General features: G+C 37.1%; 1 protein-coding gene across 2 annotated transcripts; it reads left to right on the top strand.

Moving 5' to 3' along the window:
* Positions 1 to 6,837: 6,837 nt before the first annotated feature.
* On the top strand, positions 6,838 to 14,178 carry ODAM (odontogenic, ameloblast associated). 2 transcript variants are annotated; one of them, XM_069595035.1, is made up of 10 exons: positions 6,838 to 6,888; positions 6,977 to 7,018; positions 7,544 to 7,591; positions 8,131 to 8,364; positions 8,783 to 8,830; positions 10,619 to 10,723; positions 11,572 to 11,619; positions 12,525 to 12,600; positions 13,759 to 13,913; positions 14,149 to 14,178. In XM_069595035.1, exons 1-10 carry the CDS (start codon positions 6,838 to 6,840, stop codon positions 14,176 to 14,178), a joined length of 837 nt encoding a protein of 278 aa, XP_069451136.1. The 2 variants fall into 2 exon arrangements, with proteins under 2 accessions (XP_069451136.1, XP_069451137.1); XM_069595036.1 differs by lacking the exon at positions 11,572 to 11,619.
* The last annotated feature ends 1,056 nt before the right edge of the window (positions 14,179 to 15,234 follow it).

The raw sequence follows: 15,234 nt of genomic DNA on the forward strand, positions 1-15,234 counted from the left end.
GATATGTACTTTTTGTTTGGAATGTAAGAAACAGTGCATTAACAATTTTGTTATATCATAATATTCCTAAGTGACAGAATGAATTTTTAAAAAGAAAAGTAAACAACACATTAAAAAATATAATGTCCTATCTTAAAACATTTCAGTGAATTTTAATGTTTGTTAGTGCTGCTAGGAAGCACTTAATCTCATTATGTTAAAGTGTGTCTTTGGGATTTCAGAGTCAGAACAGTCATCATGCAATTATTCAACAAATCTTCAAATGCCTAATATGGGCCAGGCACCATTCGAGGCACTGAGGATAAGGAAGTAAACAAAATAAGATTCTGCTCTAATGAAGTAATAGTCTAGCAATAGAAACTAAAAAGTAAAACTAAATGTTTATGATTAACACTGAAAAGAATAAATAACTGAATAATCAAATCTATTATGAGACAGCAGTGCATGCTTTGCAGACAATTTAAATAGAGAGATATGATAAAGGTGACTTGTCTAGATTGGGTAACTCTGGGAACATCCATTTGTGGGATGATTCCTAAATTGAAGGAAGGAAGCTGATACCTTTTGTCGGGTTATTCCTAAACTGAATGACAAGAGGGCATCAGCCCCTCAGTGATCAAAGGGCATCCTGGGCTTAGAGAACAAATACAAAGGCCTCAAGGCAGGAATAAATTTAACATGTTAAATATTCAGAAAGAAAGCTGGTGTGGTTGGAACTTGGTCAATAAGGAACCAAATGAGAAGCAATGAGGTGAGAGAATAAAACAAGGGTCAGATTATTGAGGGCTTTATAAACCTGGTTATTTGGACAAAGAAAGAGAAATGGAGTAAGAGATAAAGGAAAAGAATAAATAGATGGAAGACAGCAGGGAGGAAAGAGAAGGGAAGACAAGATAGCTAATATTTTGAGCAATAAAATATCACTGCTATCAGAATGCATAAAATTTTGTTGAGATCAACTTTTAATGTAACAAAATGGAAAACAAGACAAGCCACAGAATTCTGTGGGAGAACTATGGCAGACTGGCCCAGGCTGCTAGGTTCCCTTGATGGAACACTCATAGGAGAGGGATGATCACAGCATGGACTCGACCAAATGTCTGAAAAGGAGAAAGCAAGAAATCAACCAAAGAAACTAATTTTAAAACAAATTACTAGAACTGTAAGATTTTGGACTTCCCTGGTGATCCAGTGGTAAAGAATATGCCTGTCAATGCAGGGGATACAGGTTGGATCCCTGGTCCAAGAAGAGTCCACATGCCCCAGGGCAACTCAGTTTGTGTGCCACTACTACTGAAGCCCATGTTCCTTGAGCCTGTGCCCCACAGCAAAGAGAAGCCACCGCAATGAGAAACCCACACACCACCAAGAAGAGTAGCCCCTGCTCGCTGCAACTAGAGAAAACCCATGAGCAGCAACGAAGATCCAGTGTGGCCAAAAATAAATAAAATTTTCCTGCTTAAAAATGACTAGAGCTATAAGATTTTGATTTAAATGGACATATTTGTTTCTGGGAGGTTCAGTTCAATTTAGTTCAGTCGCTCAGTCGTGTTCGACTCTTTGTGACCCCATGAATCGCAGCATGCCAGGCATCCCTGTCCATCACCAACTCCTGGAGTTCACTCAGACTCACGTCCATCGAGTCCGTGATGCCATGCAGCCATCTCATCCTCTGTCGTCCCCTTCTTCTCCTGCCCCCAATCCCTCCCAGCATCACAGTCTTTTCCAATGAGTCAACTCTTCGAATGACGTGGCCAAAGTACTGGAGTTTCAGCTTTAGCATCATTCCTTCCAAAGAAACCCCAGGGCTGATCTCCTTCAGAATGGACAAGTTGGATCTCCTTGCAGTCCAAGGGACTCTCAAGAGTCTTCTCCAACACCACAGGTCAGAAGCATCAATTCTTCAGCGCTCAGCCTTCTTCACAGTCCAACTCTCACATCCATACATGACCACTGGAAAAACCATAGCCTTGACTAGACGGACCTTAGTCGGCAAAGTAATGTCTCTGCTTTTCAAGATGCTATCTAGGTTGGTCATAACTTTTCTTCCAAGGAGTAAGTGTCTTTTAATTTCTGGGAGGTTACAGAACAGAAACCAGGTTGAGGCCAAACTCTCATGACAGGTCCGAACAGAACAAATAGATACAGGTTTCTGTATTCAGAAAGGGAGCAGAGGACACAACTAAATACTATAGAGGTTCAGTAGGGGAAAAAAAAGCCGTTCAAGTCAGGAAACAAAAGAAGCGATTTTCAGAGAAAGTGGATGCTGACAATGCCCAGACCAGCATGGCTGCATTGCAGGGGCTGTGCTTCCACTGCCCAATTTGCAAGCCACAATGCAGGGAATCCCAGACAGTAGCCTTTCTGTAGCCAGAGCTTCACAGTGGGCTGGCTTCTCAATTACTCTGAAACTCATGGGTCCTTTTGTGAAAGGAAGAAGTGTGGATTATTTTTCTTACCATCTATTTCTGAACAAAACTACTCCCAGAAATTATACTTTATAGTTGTAATTCACACGCACATACCTACCAATCTTAAATGTAATAAAATTAGACTCATAAAATCAAGCCAGAGCCACAGTGGCCATGTAATCATTACTATCCAGCAGTGTATTACTGACCAGAAGGAGGTATTTAGTAAAGTCTCATATAAAAGTAAACACGATATAACAGAAGAGGTTTGATTAAGGCTTGCTTATTCTCTGTATTTACTACACAGTCTACTCTTGAAATAATTGTTGGCATCACAAAACCTACTGCCTTCATTGAAATGAAACTTATTGTTCAAGTCTGGTAGTATATGAAAATATTCACTTTTATCATTTATTATTTTTATCTGCTAATTATCTTTGGAATTGTGCTCTGTCTCTCTCTTCTCTGGTTAGACAGCTTGATGCTTTAGAAAGGCTGCTTGGTTAAGAATCAAAAGACCTGAAAAGTAGCCACAATTGTGGTGCGTTTTTGACAGTGGAAGAGAGAGTAATTTATGTGAAGGCACAAATAATTTCTGCTCTATTAATACTAATTTCTCAGTGTCTGGCAAGGACACAGACTATAGAAGGTGCACAATAAGTATTTGTCATATGAAAAATGAAAGGAAGAAGTCACTGAACCTTCCGTAGCTCAGCTTTCTCAATGAAACGTGGCAGTGATATATCTGTCCTGCCTACCCTGATGCCTAAATAGAAGTTCCTGGGAAAGTATAATTCATAAGCAAGAAATTTATTTTTGTTATAAGCAGTGCTAAAATTCAAATTTGATTCTCCTGATCCACTGAATCTACTTCACAATGGCTCCCATACGCTTCTTAACTGATTTTCAGAATAGCTCAACAATAAAAGCAGAGATAATATTTTGGAATGACTAACTTAAAAGCCATTGTTGTTTCCAATTCATCATTTATATTACAGGAAGAGAGAAAAGACACGGACAATTTCAATAGTACATAATCCACATGTACTTGGCGATGACATTTGTTTTTGTACTTTTATTTGAATAAAGGGGTGTCTGGTGTTCTGGTAACTGAACTAAAACAAAATAATGAAGTCACAGGGACATTACCTGGTCCAGGATTTCCTCATCTTCAGCTTCCTCTGCTTAATGTCCCTGCACCTTAATCCATACAGACTGACAGGGCTCTGGGTCTGGGTCACCTTTTTCTCCCCTGAATGAAGGAACCCATTTATTTCACACAAAGCCAATGGAATACCTACTGGGTGAATGACATGCAATAGAGAAATTAATAAGTTTAACACAGATGGGTGAGAGAAACAGACATAGACACTATTCATACTACAATGTTTTCAGAATTAAACTAGAGCCCCTGGCTACCTTCCTTCCTACTCAGAGGCAACTTTCCTCTATCCAAGTAATGGAAAAATAAAAGCAAAAATAAAACAGTAACAGAAATCTCCTCCCAACTAACTTCAGGTTTAAGAAATGCAGTTAGGCAAAACTGTTCATTTTCAGGGTAATAGTGTTCACACTGATTCTATTTTGGCTCTATAATACGGGTGACACTAGCGGTAAGGAACCCTCCTGCCAATACAGGAGGCAAAAGAGATGAGGGTTCTTTCCCTGAGTCGGGAAGATCCCCTGGAGGAGGAAATGGCAAACCCATTCCAGTATTCTTGCCTGGAAAACTCCATGGTCAGAGGAGCCTGGAAGGCTACAGTCTACGGGGCCACAAAGTGTTGGACACAACTGAACACACACACACACACACACACACACACACACACACACAATATAGATCCTAACTTTCTCCATGTTTAGCTCTGACAACTTTCCAGCTCAGTTGTGGGGTTAGCTGCCTAAGACCCTGTACAATGGATGCAATAGCAAATCTTAGGAGACTGAGAACTTATGGTTTACTAAATTTAATTTGACAATATTCAGAATAAACTAAGGTAAATCATTGTAAATATATCATCAGGCAATTTAGAGCCATCAACCTAATTCACCCATTCAGCCAGTCTATTGGTCCAGGTAACAACCGGCTAGGTTATAGAACCACTTGGCTCTAGTAAGATCTGCATCAACATCTGGGGTGGTACAGCTATTTAGCTAACCTAAAAAAGATAACTCTTCTAAATCTTAGGAAGGTTCCTGTCTAACTGATATACAATCCTTGTAGAAGCTTCTCTGCTTTAGTGAAGAGGGGTCTTGTCGTTATTTATTTATTGTCCCTATAGTTTTTTTTGGCTAGATAGCAAATGGCATGATCATTTTAGTGTTAATGAGTCATTCAATTTCTAAGTGTCTCTTTTTACTGCTGCTTCTGCTGCTGCTGCTAAGTCGCTTCAGTCGTGTCTGACTCTGTGCGACCCCATAGACTGCAGCCCACCAGGCTCCCCCGTCCCTGGGATTCTCCAGTCAAGAACACTGGAGTGGGTTGCCATTTCCTTCTCCAATGCATGAAAGTAAAAAGTGAAAGTGAAGTCGCTCAGTCATGTCCAACTGTCAGCCACCCCACGGACTGCAGCATTCCAGGCTCCTCCATCCATGGGATTTTCCAGGCAGGAGTACTGGAGTGGGGTGCCATTGCCTTCTCCACTCTTTCTACCAAGAAAGCCAAATTCATTGAAAAGCAATAAATTTGTTTTCTGCATGGTAAGGCTTCCATTAGTTATTCAAAGTTAAATTAGTTAAAGAACTCTTGAACAGTGGAAATTCACTGTTAATATATTATCACATTTGTGATCCTAACTATTCATTAGAGCAGGGTCAATATTAACAACAAAGGAAAATAAGACAAACACAAAATTTGCTTTATGAAGAAAATATAAATAACAATGAGTGCAGAACGTAATACTTAGTTGTATTTTGAATACTAAAATCATATTTAGCAACAAAGGATATTTTAAAACACAAAATATTCACTTTCCATCATTTCTAAAATATAGGCAATCATGCTTCATATTTATTAAATTATGTAATCCCAAGCAGCATATATCCAAAAAATGTATGTCATAGATTCACAGAAATTTAGCAATCTTTTTAAGGATTTTATTCGATAGAAGGAGACATAAGTGTTTTCAAGGTTGAACCCAAATAGCTCATTTTTACCCAGTTCAGAATTTAATAATCAAAGAATCTTTACCTCTTCTAAACAGATTTTGAATTTTTTTTCTTTTAGACCTACTTCTTTGTTTAAAAATGTTGTATTTTACCCTTGAAATAGAACAAATCACTCAATAATCCTTGAATAAAATCTTTTAAAGTTACTCTATTAAGGTGTCCATTTTAAGGATGGTAAAAGAAGGAGCAGAGAAAGATTATTATTCTGGAAAAATTAGTCATAACCAAAGCAGAAGCCAGGAATGATCACAGGGAAATTTTCTAAGGATAATTTAACGACATTACTAAAACTGTGGGAATCCATATACCACCTAGATGATTAGGAAGGGGGTTATTAGCTAAGCCATTGTCTGAAACCCACTGAATCACTGGTCCTTTTGAACAATGATTGGTCCTCCTTTTCTAATGATGGGACTTTAAAATTTAGGAGAAGCTCCAGGCAGCAGGCTTGAAGGATTAAAAAGGACACAAGCCTTGAATGAGTCTAGATTTCTCTTCATAAGAAAAGGAGTGAGGTAAGATATCAAAATCTTTGCTTTCATAATTTTATAAACACAAATCAGTCAGTTCTGCAGGACAAACTACCAAGATCACTCTAAATGTTGATGCAGGTCAATCATTTGAACTATAGCAAGAGTTTTTGCATCTGGAGAACAAGAGGTAATATATTTCCACAGACTATACTATAAATCAATATTACAGATTAATTTATAACCTCTTTCTTTGAATTAGAAATCTGTTGCTTCATTTTAATATATTTTAATGTTATTAAAATTTTATCTAGAAGCTTCCTGGTACTGAACTGCTATTGTCAGATCTTCACTGTAGTACTTTTACCACATTAAATAGACAATAAAATTGTTTTCATAATAAAGACTGAGTTCATTGAGCTCCGCCATGGACCTAAACACCCATTCCCTACGATGTAGAACAGTACAAGAAATGAGTCCTTCTTGCTCATAAATTCATCCAACTAGATCATATGCTACTAAATGAGTCATTCAGGGAAAGCTAAAAGGACAAGCAATTTTGGTTTTAAAAAAAAAACTGCTCTGAGAAAAAGGATGAATTCTGTTACAGATACTTATAAATGTACTTTTTAATTTTAAATCCTAAGACATAAGTAAATACTGTGGAATTCACCCAACTACCCTTCTGAGTGAACAATACTGGCCGATTATTGTTATCATGATTTTTACATAGACAGTCTTTTTACAGCTAAGTTTCACAATGTATTTTCCAGATATTTCATCTGAAAATGAGAACTCTAATTCTTCTCGGCATACTGGGAGCCACAATGTCAGCCCCGGTGAGTGATTTCATGATAAAATTGAAATCATTGTGTGAAACCCATAACAAATCCCTCTTTTACTGTTTCTATTTTTTTGTTTGTTTAGCTTATTCCACAGCGCCTTATGTCTGCAAGCAACAGCAATGAGGTTAGTTTAAATAGTTAAAACAATATCACCAGTTTTTTGTCTTATGGAAACACAGCAGGAAGAGATAAAAGCCTTCTTGTTGATTTATCCTGCAGTTCTACCCACTAACTATAGCCAAATGCATTCCCAATGTTTATGTTTGTTTTGCATACAAGGTTGTTTCTAGAATACTACTTTGCCTCCCTTATTCGATTGCAAATTCTTTAAAGGCAGAAACAGATTCTTGTATACCTTTTTGCTCCAACATCTAACAGGGTGGATATAGGTGTTTAAGAGGATAAAATGACTGAATAAACCACTGGAATGGGGTAAAGCTATGCAATCTCACACACAGCAGAGAAGAGGTAGTTAAATCCTAACCTCTAATCACAGTGATTTAGTTCGAGCTTAGTGAGAAAACATCTCACCTCTAACAGGAAACTGAGTTGTACAGTATTTGACTGTACAGATTTTGTAGTAAATTTTATTCTTAATAGTTTTAACATGTGTAGTAATCTTGTTTTCATATTATCTTTCCTTTCCTAGTTGCGTCTGAATCTTAATAATGCTCAGCTTCAACCACTACAGCTTCAGGTATCCCTACCCCAATAATTATTTCAAAAATATTTCCTACTGCTCTTTTCTTGTGGCACATGGTAGGAGAACAAAATGTTTTCTGATTCTATTTCTGAAATCTTAACTTTTAAAGTTACTAATTTTTCACATATGTTTTAATTTCCATTTATTTGAAGGCCAAAGTAAAAGCTGTAATCAAATGAACATTTTCAGGCACAAATGCTCTCAACTATGAGATAGTTAAATTAATCATTTTATGACAAGCCATACACAGCTAATAGGTAAATATATCTATATATTGAAACCAGTCTGGCAACTGCAGATTCTGTACCATTTATCCACCTCATTCATACTTGTCATCACGATCACTGGGAATTTACCACTGTTCACGCTATTTGCCTGACTCATAATGTGCCAAGATGCTGTCCTTTTTTATAATGCAGCAATAAAAATATAGAAATTGTTTTACATTTGCTTCTTTCTCACTCTGGACTGACTTTTAATTCTTTTCTAAATGAAAGAGAAATGCTTCCTTTCTGTCTCTTGTGTCTTCCTAGGGCCCATTTAATTCATGGGTTCTTCCTTTCCCTGGAATTCTACAACAGCAGCAACAGGATCAAATTCCAGGACTCTCCCCATTCTCTTTATCAACTCGCGAGCGGTTTGCTGGACTGGTCCCAAATCAGATATTCGTCCCAGGACAGGTCAGTTTTGCCCAAGGAACCCAGGCAGGACAGCTGGACCCCTCACAGCCTCAGACGCCACAGCAGACCCAATGGGGCCTTAAGAATGTAAGTCCAGTCTCTTCTATCTAAAGGAAATATAATGCACATGGATTGTGAAAACGAATAGGAATCAGATAGGTGTTTCCTGAGCAAGAATTGCTTCTCTAATGTGTTTCTACCATCACTGGAAGTACTTCCTTGTACTTCTGATTTTTGATATGAAAAATGCCTTATAAATCAGCTCTTCCAGGATCACAGTCATGAATTGAAAGTGTGAAAACGTGTCTTGGACAGGATAATTAAGGAAATTTCATCTTCAATAAAAGAGTGATTTGTCTTAGTGCTGGTACATATAGTAGATGACCTTTTGTCATCATAGAAGTCTGCTAATATACATTTTACATTTATACACTTAGGTCTAAAGAAATCAGCACTGGAATTTTAAAAAGTCAAGTGTAACTTTTTCATAATTTCTTTTTGGCAGGTTATGCCCTCTGTGTTCTCCTTCAAAATGCCTCAAGAGCAAGCACAGGTAAGTGAAAGGAAGGCCACCACTCCTGTACAGAGATGGGCTGCATACTCTCTCCATTGAACGTTTTCTTCTATATTTGTAGCTCTGACTTCTATGGCAGGGCTATAAAGTCCATGCAATGCTATTACTGTCTGGGTACTACCCCTGCTGGGCTGGCAGCAGTTTGTTAATGTTAGGCTCACTTAACAGCTTTAAAAGAAAGGCCAGCTGGGAGTCTCCAGGACCCCAGAGTCACCAGGACACGGCTGTGTTGGGAGTTACGGAACTCACTAAGCCTTAGGTTGAGTTCTCTCTCCACCAAAAATGCTAGCATTTGATAACAGCTCGGGAGAAATACCATAGACTGACTTTGGCCAACCCTAAATTTTGGTTCAGAGAAAGATGCAGTAATCTGATGAAATATCGTGTGATGTAGACAGAGGTTTTTTTGAGTTATGCTCTAAACATTTCCAGGTTCTTGGATATTTTCAGTTTAACTCCATATTACAGTCAAATTTTGGTGATTTCCATTAAATTGCAGAATTTTTAAAGAAAGTAAATTAGTATAACCATTAAAGTAATATAGAAAATCCTCTCAATGTTAATATAATACCCTGAGTTCAAAGAAATATGAATATGGATAAATTATATTATTCACCAGAAGAATGTTGACAATTTCGTAAAAAGTTAGACACCTGGCTTTAGTGCAATAATTATGTAATTTTGTCCACTCCCATTATAAAACAAACATTACCCCTAGACATTATCTCATTCTGTTTCATACCAGTTAGAGAATTAGATACCTGACAAGTAGAATTACTTCATTTTAGGATCAAAAAACTAAGTCTTTATGAGATTAAGTTCCCAATTCTAATGAAAATAAATAGCTGAGTTAGAATCTAATTCTTCACCCTTCCTTTAACCACTAAATCAGTGACTCACCATTCTGGCTTTGCATTAAAATCTCTGGTGATAACTTTGAAAATTATAGACACCTGGACTCTGCCCACACCTCATGAATCAAAACCCCATGAGGAGATCTTAAATATGACTATCTGTTAAAATGTTCAATTGGTGTTTTTGATGCTTGGCCAGAGTTAAAAGCCATTATATAAAATATATACCTCTTCTCAAACCATAGTTATTGTTTTTCTTAACTCATTTCCATTAGGGGGTCTTATTAAACAACAGGAGACAAAACTCTATGGAGGTACAATGATCATAATTTTCTATAAACACATATACAGACACACAGACATAAGTGGAAACCAATACATGATGATGTGAATGGTAAAACTGCAGGTGCTCCTATTTTTTTCCTCGTCTATTTCTAGATTTTCCAAATATCTTATAATGCACCTGAGTTGTTTCAATAAAATGACAATTATTAAAGGCAATACATTTCTGAACAATTCATTCATTATGGTAGAATGTCTAATACCACATTCTGCAGAATGAAGAGTCAAAAACTATACATGGAAAATGCCGCATAGGCTCTCTTCTTAGATATTTACAAAGTAATTTGTATATAAAGCTTATATATAAAGTTCAAGGTACCCTTTTAAGAAGTCTGTTATTAGTTGAATTCACTACTTGCTAATGTGTTTGACCAAGCAACCTTGAAACAAAGTCCAGCATCATGTGCAATACATGTTTTTTCTAAAGTTTGGGAAGGACTGCTTTATGTGTTCTTTTGTTCACAAAATCACTAAAGACAAATCAGCTTTAAAATAATATTGATAATAGAATTTTTTTTAAAGCCTGCACTGATCTGAAGGAAGCTCTTCTGTACTTTTCTATTTACAATAGATGCTTCAGTACTATCCAGTTTACATGTTCCTACCCTGGGAACAGCCTCAACAAACAGTCGCACAGTCACCTCCGCAAACAAGAGAGCAGCTATTTGAGGAGCAGGTACTACAAGCGTTTGATTTTAATTTAACTAGTTCCATTTAAGGATAAAGAAGAAAAGGTAAAATTTCAAAGAGAATATCTGGTTTAAACTTAGTGCAAAAACTCAGTGGTTTGAACTGATGGTCATAAAAGGATATACTGCTTTCTTTTAGCATAACACTAATTTGGAAATACACACCAAGATTGAATTTTGAACGAACTGTTGCTGTTGTTTAGGAGCTAAGTCGTGTCCAACTCTTTTGCAACCCCATTGACTGTAACATGCCAGGCTCCTCTGTCCATGGGATTTCCCAAGCAAGAATACTGGAGTGGGTTGCCATTTCCTTCTCCAAGGGATCTTCCCAACCCAGAGATTGAACCCATGGTTTCCTGCATCAGCAGGCAGATTCTTTACCACTGAGTCATGTGGAAAGCAATGAGATACAATTAGGTAATGCAATATTGAGTTTTGTGGACCTTTAATAAAATAGTAAAATTTTAATATAAATTTAGATAGCTCATACATATCTAGGTTACTTTTAGTTAGAATGCAAATTAGATTTTTAATTTATCATCACTTAAAACTTATCAAATCAATTACAAAAAACTGAAAATTATGCTTCAAATGACTGGTAGTAGTACTTCCAATTAAGTCATACTAATTTAAAGAGAAAGGGAGAGTTTTAACCTAGAAATCATACGCTGTTAAAAGGATGGTTGGTAATTTAACAATTATTTTTACTACCTAGAACATATAAATTTTCAAAAAAGTATTAGTACAATATAATATACATATATTTTAATCATTTATCACTGCATTATGGCAAAAATCATGAGTGATCTAACACATTTTTTTAAAATTCTAACAGATGCCATTCTATACTGAATTTGGATATATTCCACAAGAAGTAGAACCTGTAAGTAAATGTATTTTTCATTAAAAAAAGAAAAACTAGCTTTGAAACTACTTGCTAAACAAACTATTAAATCTACCAGTGATCTTTAGTCAAAAACCCACCAGGAACACACCTCTAGTTGGACAAAATTGGATTTATCCACTTACTGCAACAAGGGAGGTCACACACCATGGGGAACTGTGGAGTGTGTTAACAGGAAGGATTGGAATGACATCTCACAGGGTCTGGTCTTGTGTCAATGATCTGGGGGAGAGTTCAAATAGTCACGTTACTTTTGATTTGGAGTTCTCAAGAACTGGGCTTCCCTGGTAGCTCAGATGGTAAAGAATCTCAAGAACTGGGGGTAGTTCTATGACTGGGTAACAACAATTCTTTCTTTTTAAGTAAGAATGATGGAGGGAGGCAAAGACCATGATCGGTGATATATGGCAAAACCAATACAATATTGTAAAGGAATTAACCTCCAATTAAATTAAATAAATTTATATTTTAAAAAAAAGAAATTCTTCAGATTATCCAGGACCTAAGGATGCCTGATATTTTCATGCCTTGCACAGGGACCTTGCTGTGGGCAAGATTACCAAGTACTGTTTTTTTGATTGCACTTCATCGTGTTCAGAGGTGACCTTGCCTGGTATTCTGTAGGATTGTTAAGGTACAACAGGAGAACATCAGCATCCAGCAGAGAATGTCAGGCCAGCTCCTGCAAACACTGCAGCAGAGCTATTGTGTTAGGCCAGTTTCTCAGTGTCAGGAGTTGCTTTTCTCTTTCTCAAAACCAAATTATGATTTTTGTTTTTAAGAAACTAATTGAAGAAGGTGAGAAGGGTATAACCGCCTTAGGTGCAAGATAAATGTTTTATGGATTATTAATTTATACCATTTTAAACTTTGCAACTTTTAAGGTTATGCCAGGAGGACAGCAGCAACCAGCCTTTGATCCCTTCCTAGGCACAGCTCCTGAAATGGCTGCAATGGTAAGTTTCCTTACCACACTTTGATAGTTACTGGAAATCAGCAACTGACAGACTATAGCTCCTTGCACTATTGTGCATTTTAATGAAACTGTTATTATTATTCCATCAACAATTATTACTCGTTCACCCTGTAATCTTTTGCCACACAAGATTCAATTCACTCAGTTCATCAACTATTTACTGAGGAGCTAATACATGCCAGATATTCTCCATCAGTTCAGTTCAGTTCAGTCGCTCAGTTGTGTCCGACTCTTTGGGGGCAAGAGGAGAAGGGGACGACAGAGGATGAGATGGCTGGATGGCATTACTGGCTCGATGGACATGGGTTTGAGTGAACTCCGCAAGTTGGTGATGGAGAGGGAGGCCTGGCGTGCTGCAATTCATGGTGTTGCAAAGAGTGGGACACGCCTGAGCGACTGAACTGAACTGAGGCCTCCCTGTCCATCACCAAATCCTGGAGTTCACTCAAACTCACGTCCACCAAGTCGGTGATGCCATCCAGCCATCTCATCCTCTGCCGTCCCCTTCTCCTCCTGACCCCAATCCCTCCCAGCATCAGAATCTTTTCCAATGAGTCAACTCTTTGCATGAGGTGGCCAAAGTACTGGAGTTTCAGTTTTAGCATCATTCCTTCCAAAGAACACCCCGGACTGATCTCCTTTAGAATGGACTGGTTGGATCTCCTTGCAGTCCAAGGGACTCTCAAGAGTCTTCTCCAACACCACAGTTCAAAAGCATCAATTCTTTGGCACTCAGCTTTCTTCACAGTCCAACTCTCACATCCATACACGACTACTGGAAAAACCATAGCCTTGACTAGATGGATGTTTGTTGGCAAAGTAATGTCTCTGCTTTTGAATATGCTATCTAGGTTGGTCATAACTTTCCTTCCAAGGAGTATGTGTCTTTTAATTTAATGGCTGCAATCACCATCTGCAGTGATTTTGGAGCCCAGGTACACTCATTTAAAGTCAGGTATTAAAAGACATCTGTGTTTGCTGGCATATATACATACTCTTTCTAAAGGATAGATTTTAGTCTAGAAAACTAATAAGGCATTTACTTCTCAAATAAAATCCTTGCTTTACTACTTTATATTCTTCCCAATTTTGACCTTGTGTTTGAATTTGTAATCACTTTTCTTTCTCACCCTCATAGCCAGCAGAAGTGTCACCATACTTACAAAAAGAAATGATAAATTTTCAGCGCACCAATGCAAGAATTTTCACTCCTTCAACTTCACAAAAACCCAGCACAACATTTTTTTTTACTTCTGCTGTGGACCCAATTATTACCACAGAGCTAATGGAAAAGAAGGTAAAGTAATCAAAGATTCTTTTTATGAAAGAAATGGGTCTCTAAATAGAAAGTATAAAAATAAAGTTCATGCTTGACTTATAGGACTTAGTTATGAAAATCATGACAAAGTTAATATATAGTAGAATATATGGTCTTAACCTTGAATAAAAAGACCAATAATTTCTTACAGATAATCAGAATCTAATGTAATTTTTATTTAATAAAAGCTTTTTATGTATGTTTTTCTCACTAGGCCAAGACTGATAGCCTGAAGGAACCATAAGATGTTGTCCTAATCATTTAGAGTTTAGGGTAGGTATTTGCCAAGAGGCGTGCCTTATGTTCCATGACATATCCTAAATTAAAAGAAAAAAATTGTAAGAATAACTAAAGGCATATACCAAAATGAAAAAAAAAAAACAAGTTAGTGCTTACATATTCCTACAAAGCTAACAATAATTATGAGCAATTTTATTAGCAAATTTTTTAGTCAAAATAAATTTTTGAGGATAGTGTCTGTCTATGCCATAAACTTTTCATAAACTCTGAGAACACAAATAGCAAATATACTAGGTCCATGTTACAGACAGACAGTAAATGCAAAGTGCTATGCTATGTTTAGTTGCTCAGCTATGTTCAGCACTTTGCAACCCCATGGCCTGTAGGCCACCAGGCTCCCCTGTCCATGGGGCTTCTCCAGGCAAGAATACTGGAGCAGCTTGCCTTGCCCTCCTGCAGGGGATCTTCCCAACCCAGGGATCATACCTGGGTCTCTTACACTGCAAACAGATTCTTTACCATCTGAGCCACCAGTGAAGCTCATATGCAAAGTCAGTTCCCCCAAATCACTACTTCACTTTGCAAGCTAAAAGTAATGCTAATACATCTGTGTTAGTTTGGAATGAAAAAAAGTCTCAAAGTAATTTTTTTAAGTGCATATTCACATGGAAATTTAAAATTCCATGATTTTTATATTAACTATTACTTTAATTGATTACCTGTCCTAATGAGTTTCACTGGCTATGAGGCTAGTGGGTGTTTGATAGAAGGGCACGGTGGGATGGGTCTAACATGTAAAAAATACACACTAAAAAGCAAATAATTTGGCCTGAATTGGAAAAGTAAAAGGCAAAGATTTTTAAAATCTGTCCCCTGCTTCCTCTGAGTCTTTTCTGATTTCTCCTATGAAAATGAATACTTAGCATTTCTTAGATTCAAAAAAGTCAATAAAAATACAACCAGAAGTGAATAGTGTGAGCACCTCTTTAGAAAATTCTCTTCTATAATGTGGCTTTGTGTGCAATGCAAGATAATTCAAGCTTTTTAATCAGAAATACTA

This window comes from Ovis canadensis, chromosome 6 (genome assembly GCF_042477335.2).
Source record: "Ovis canadensis isolate MfBH-ARS-UI-01 breed Bighorn chromosome 6, ARS-UI_OviCan_v2, whole genome shotgun sequence".
Classification (NCBI taxonomy): domain Eukaryota; kingdom Metazoa; phylum Chordata; class Mammalia; order Artiodactyla; family Bovidae; genus Ovis; species Ovis canadensis.

Coding starts and splice junctions, on each gene's coding strand:
- ODAM (XM_069595035.1), top strand. CDS start 6,838: ATGAGAACTCTAATTCTTCTCGGCATACTGGGAGCCACAATGTCAGCC. Junction 7,019..7,543: donor CTGCAAGCAACAGCAATGAG/GTTAGTTTAAAT, acceptor TTCCTTTCCTAG/TTGCGTCTGAATCTTAATAA. Junction 8,831..10,618: donor TGCCTCAAGAGCAAGCACAG/GTAAGTGAAAGG, acceptor TATTTACAATAG/ATGCTTCAGTACTATCCAGT.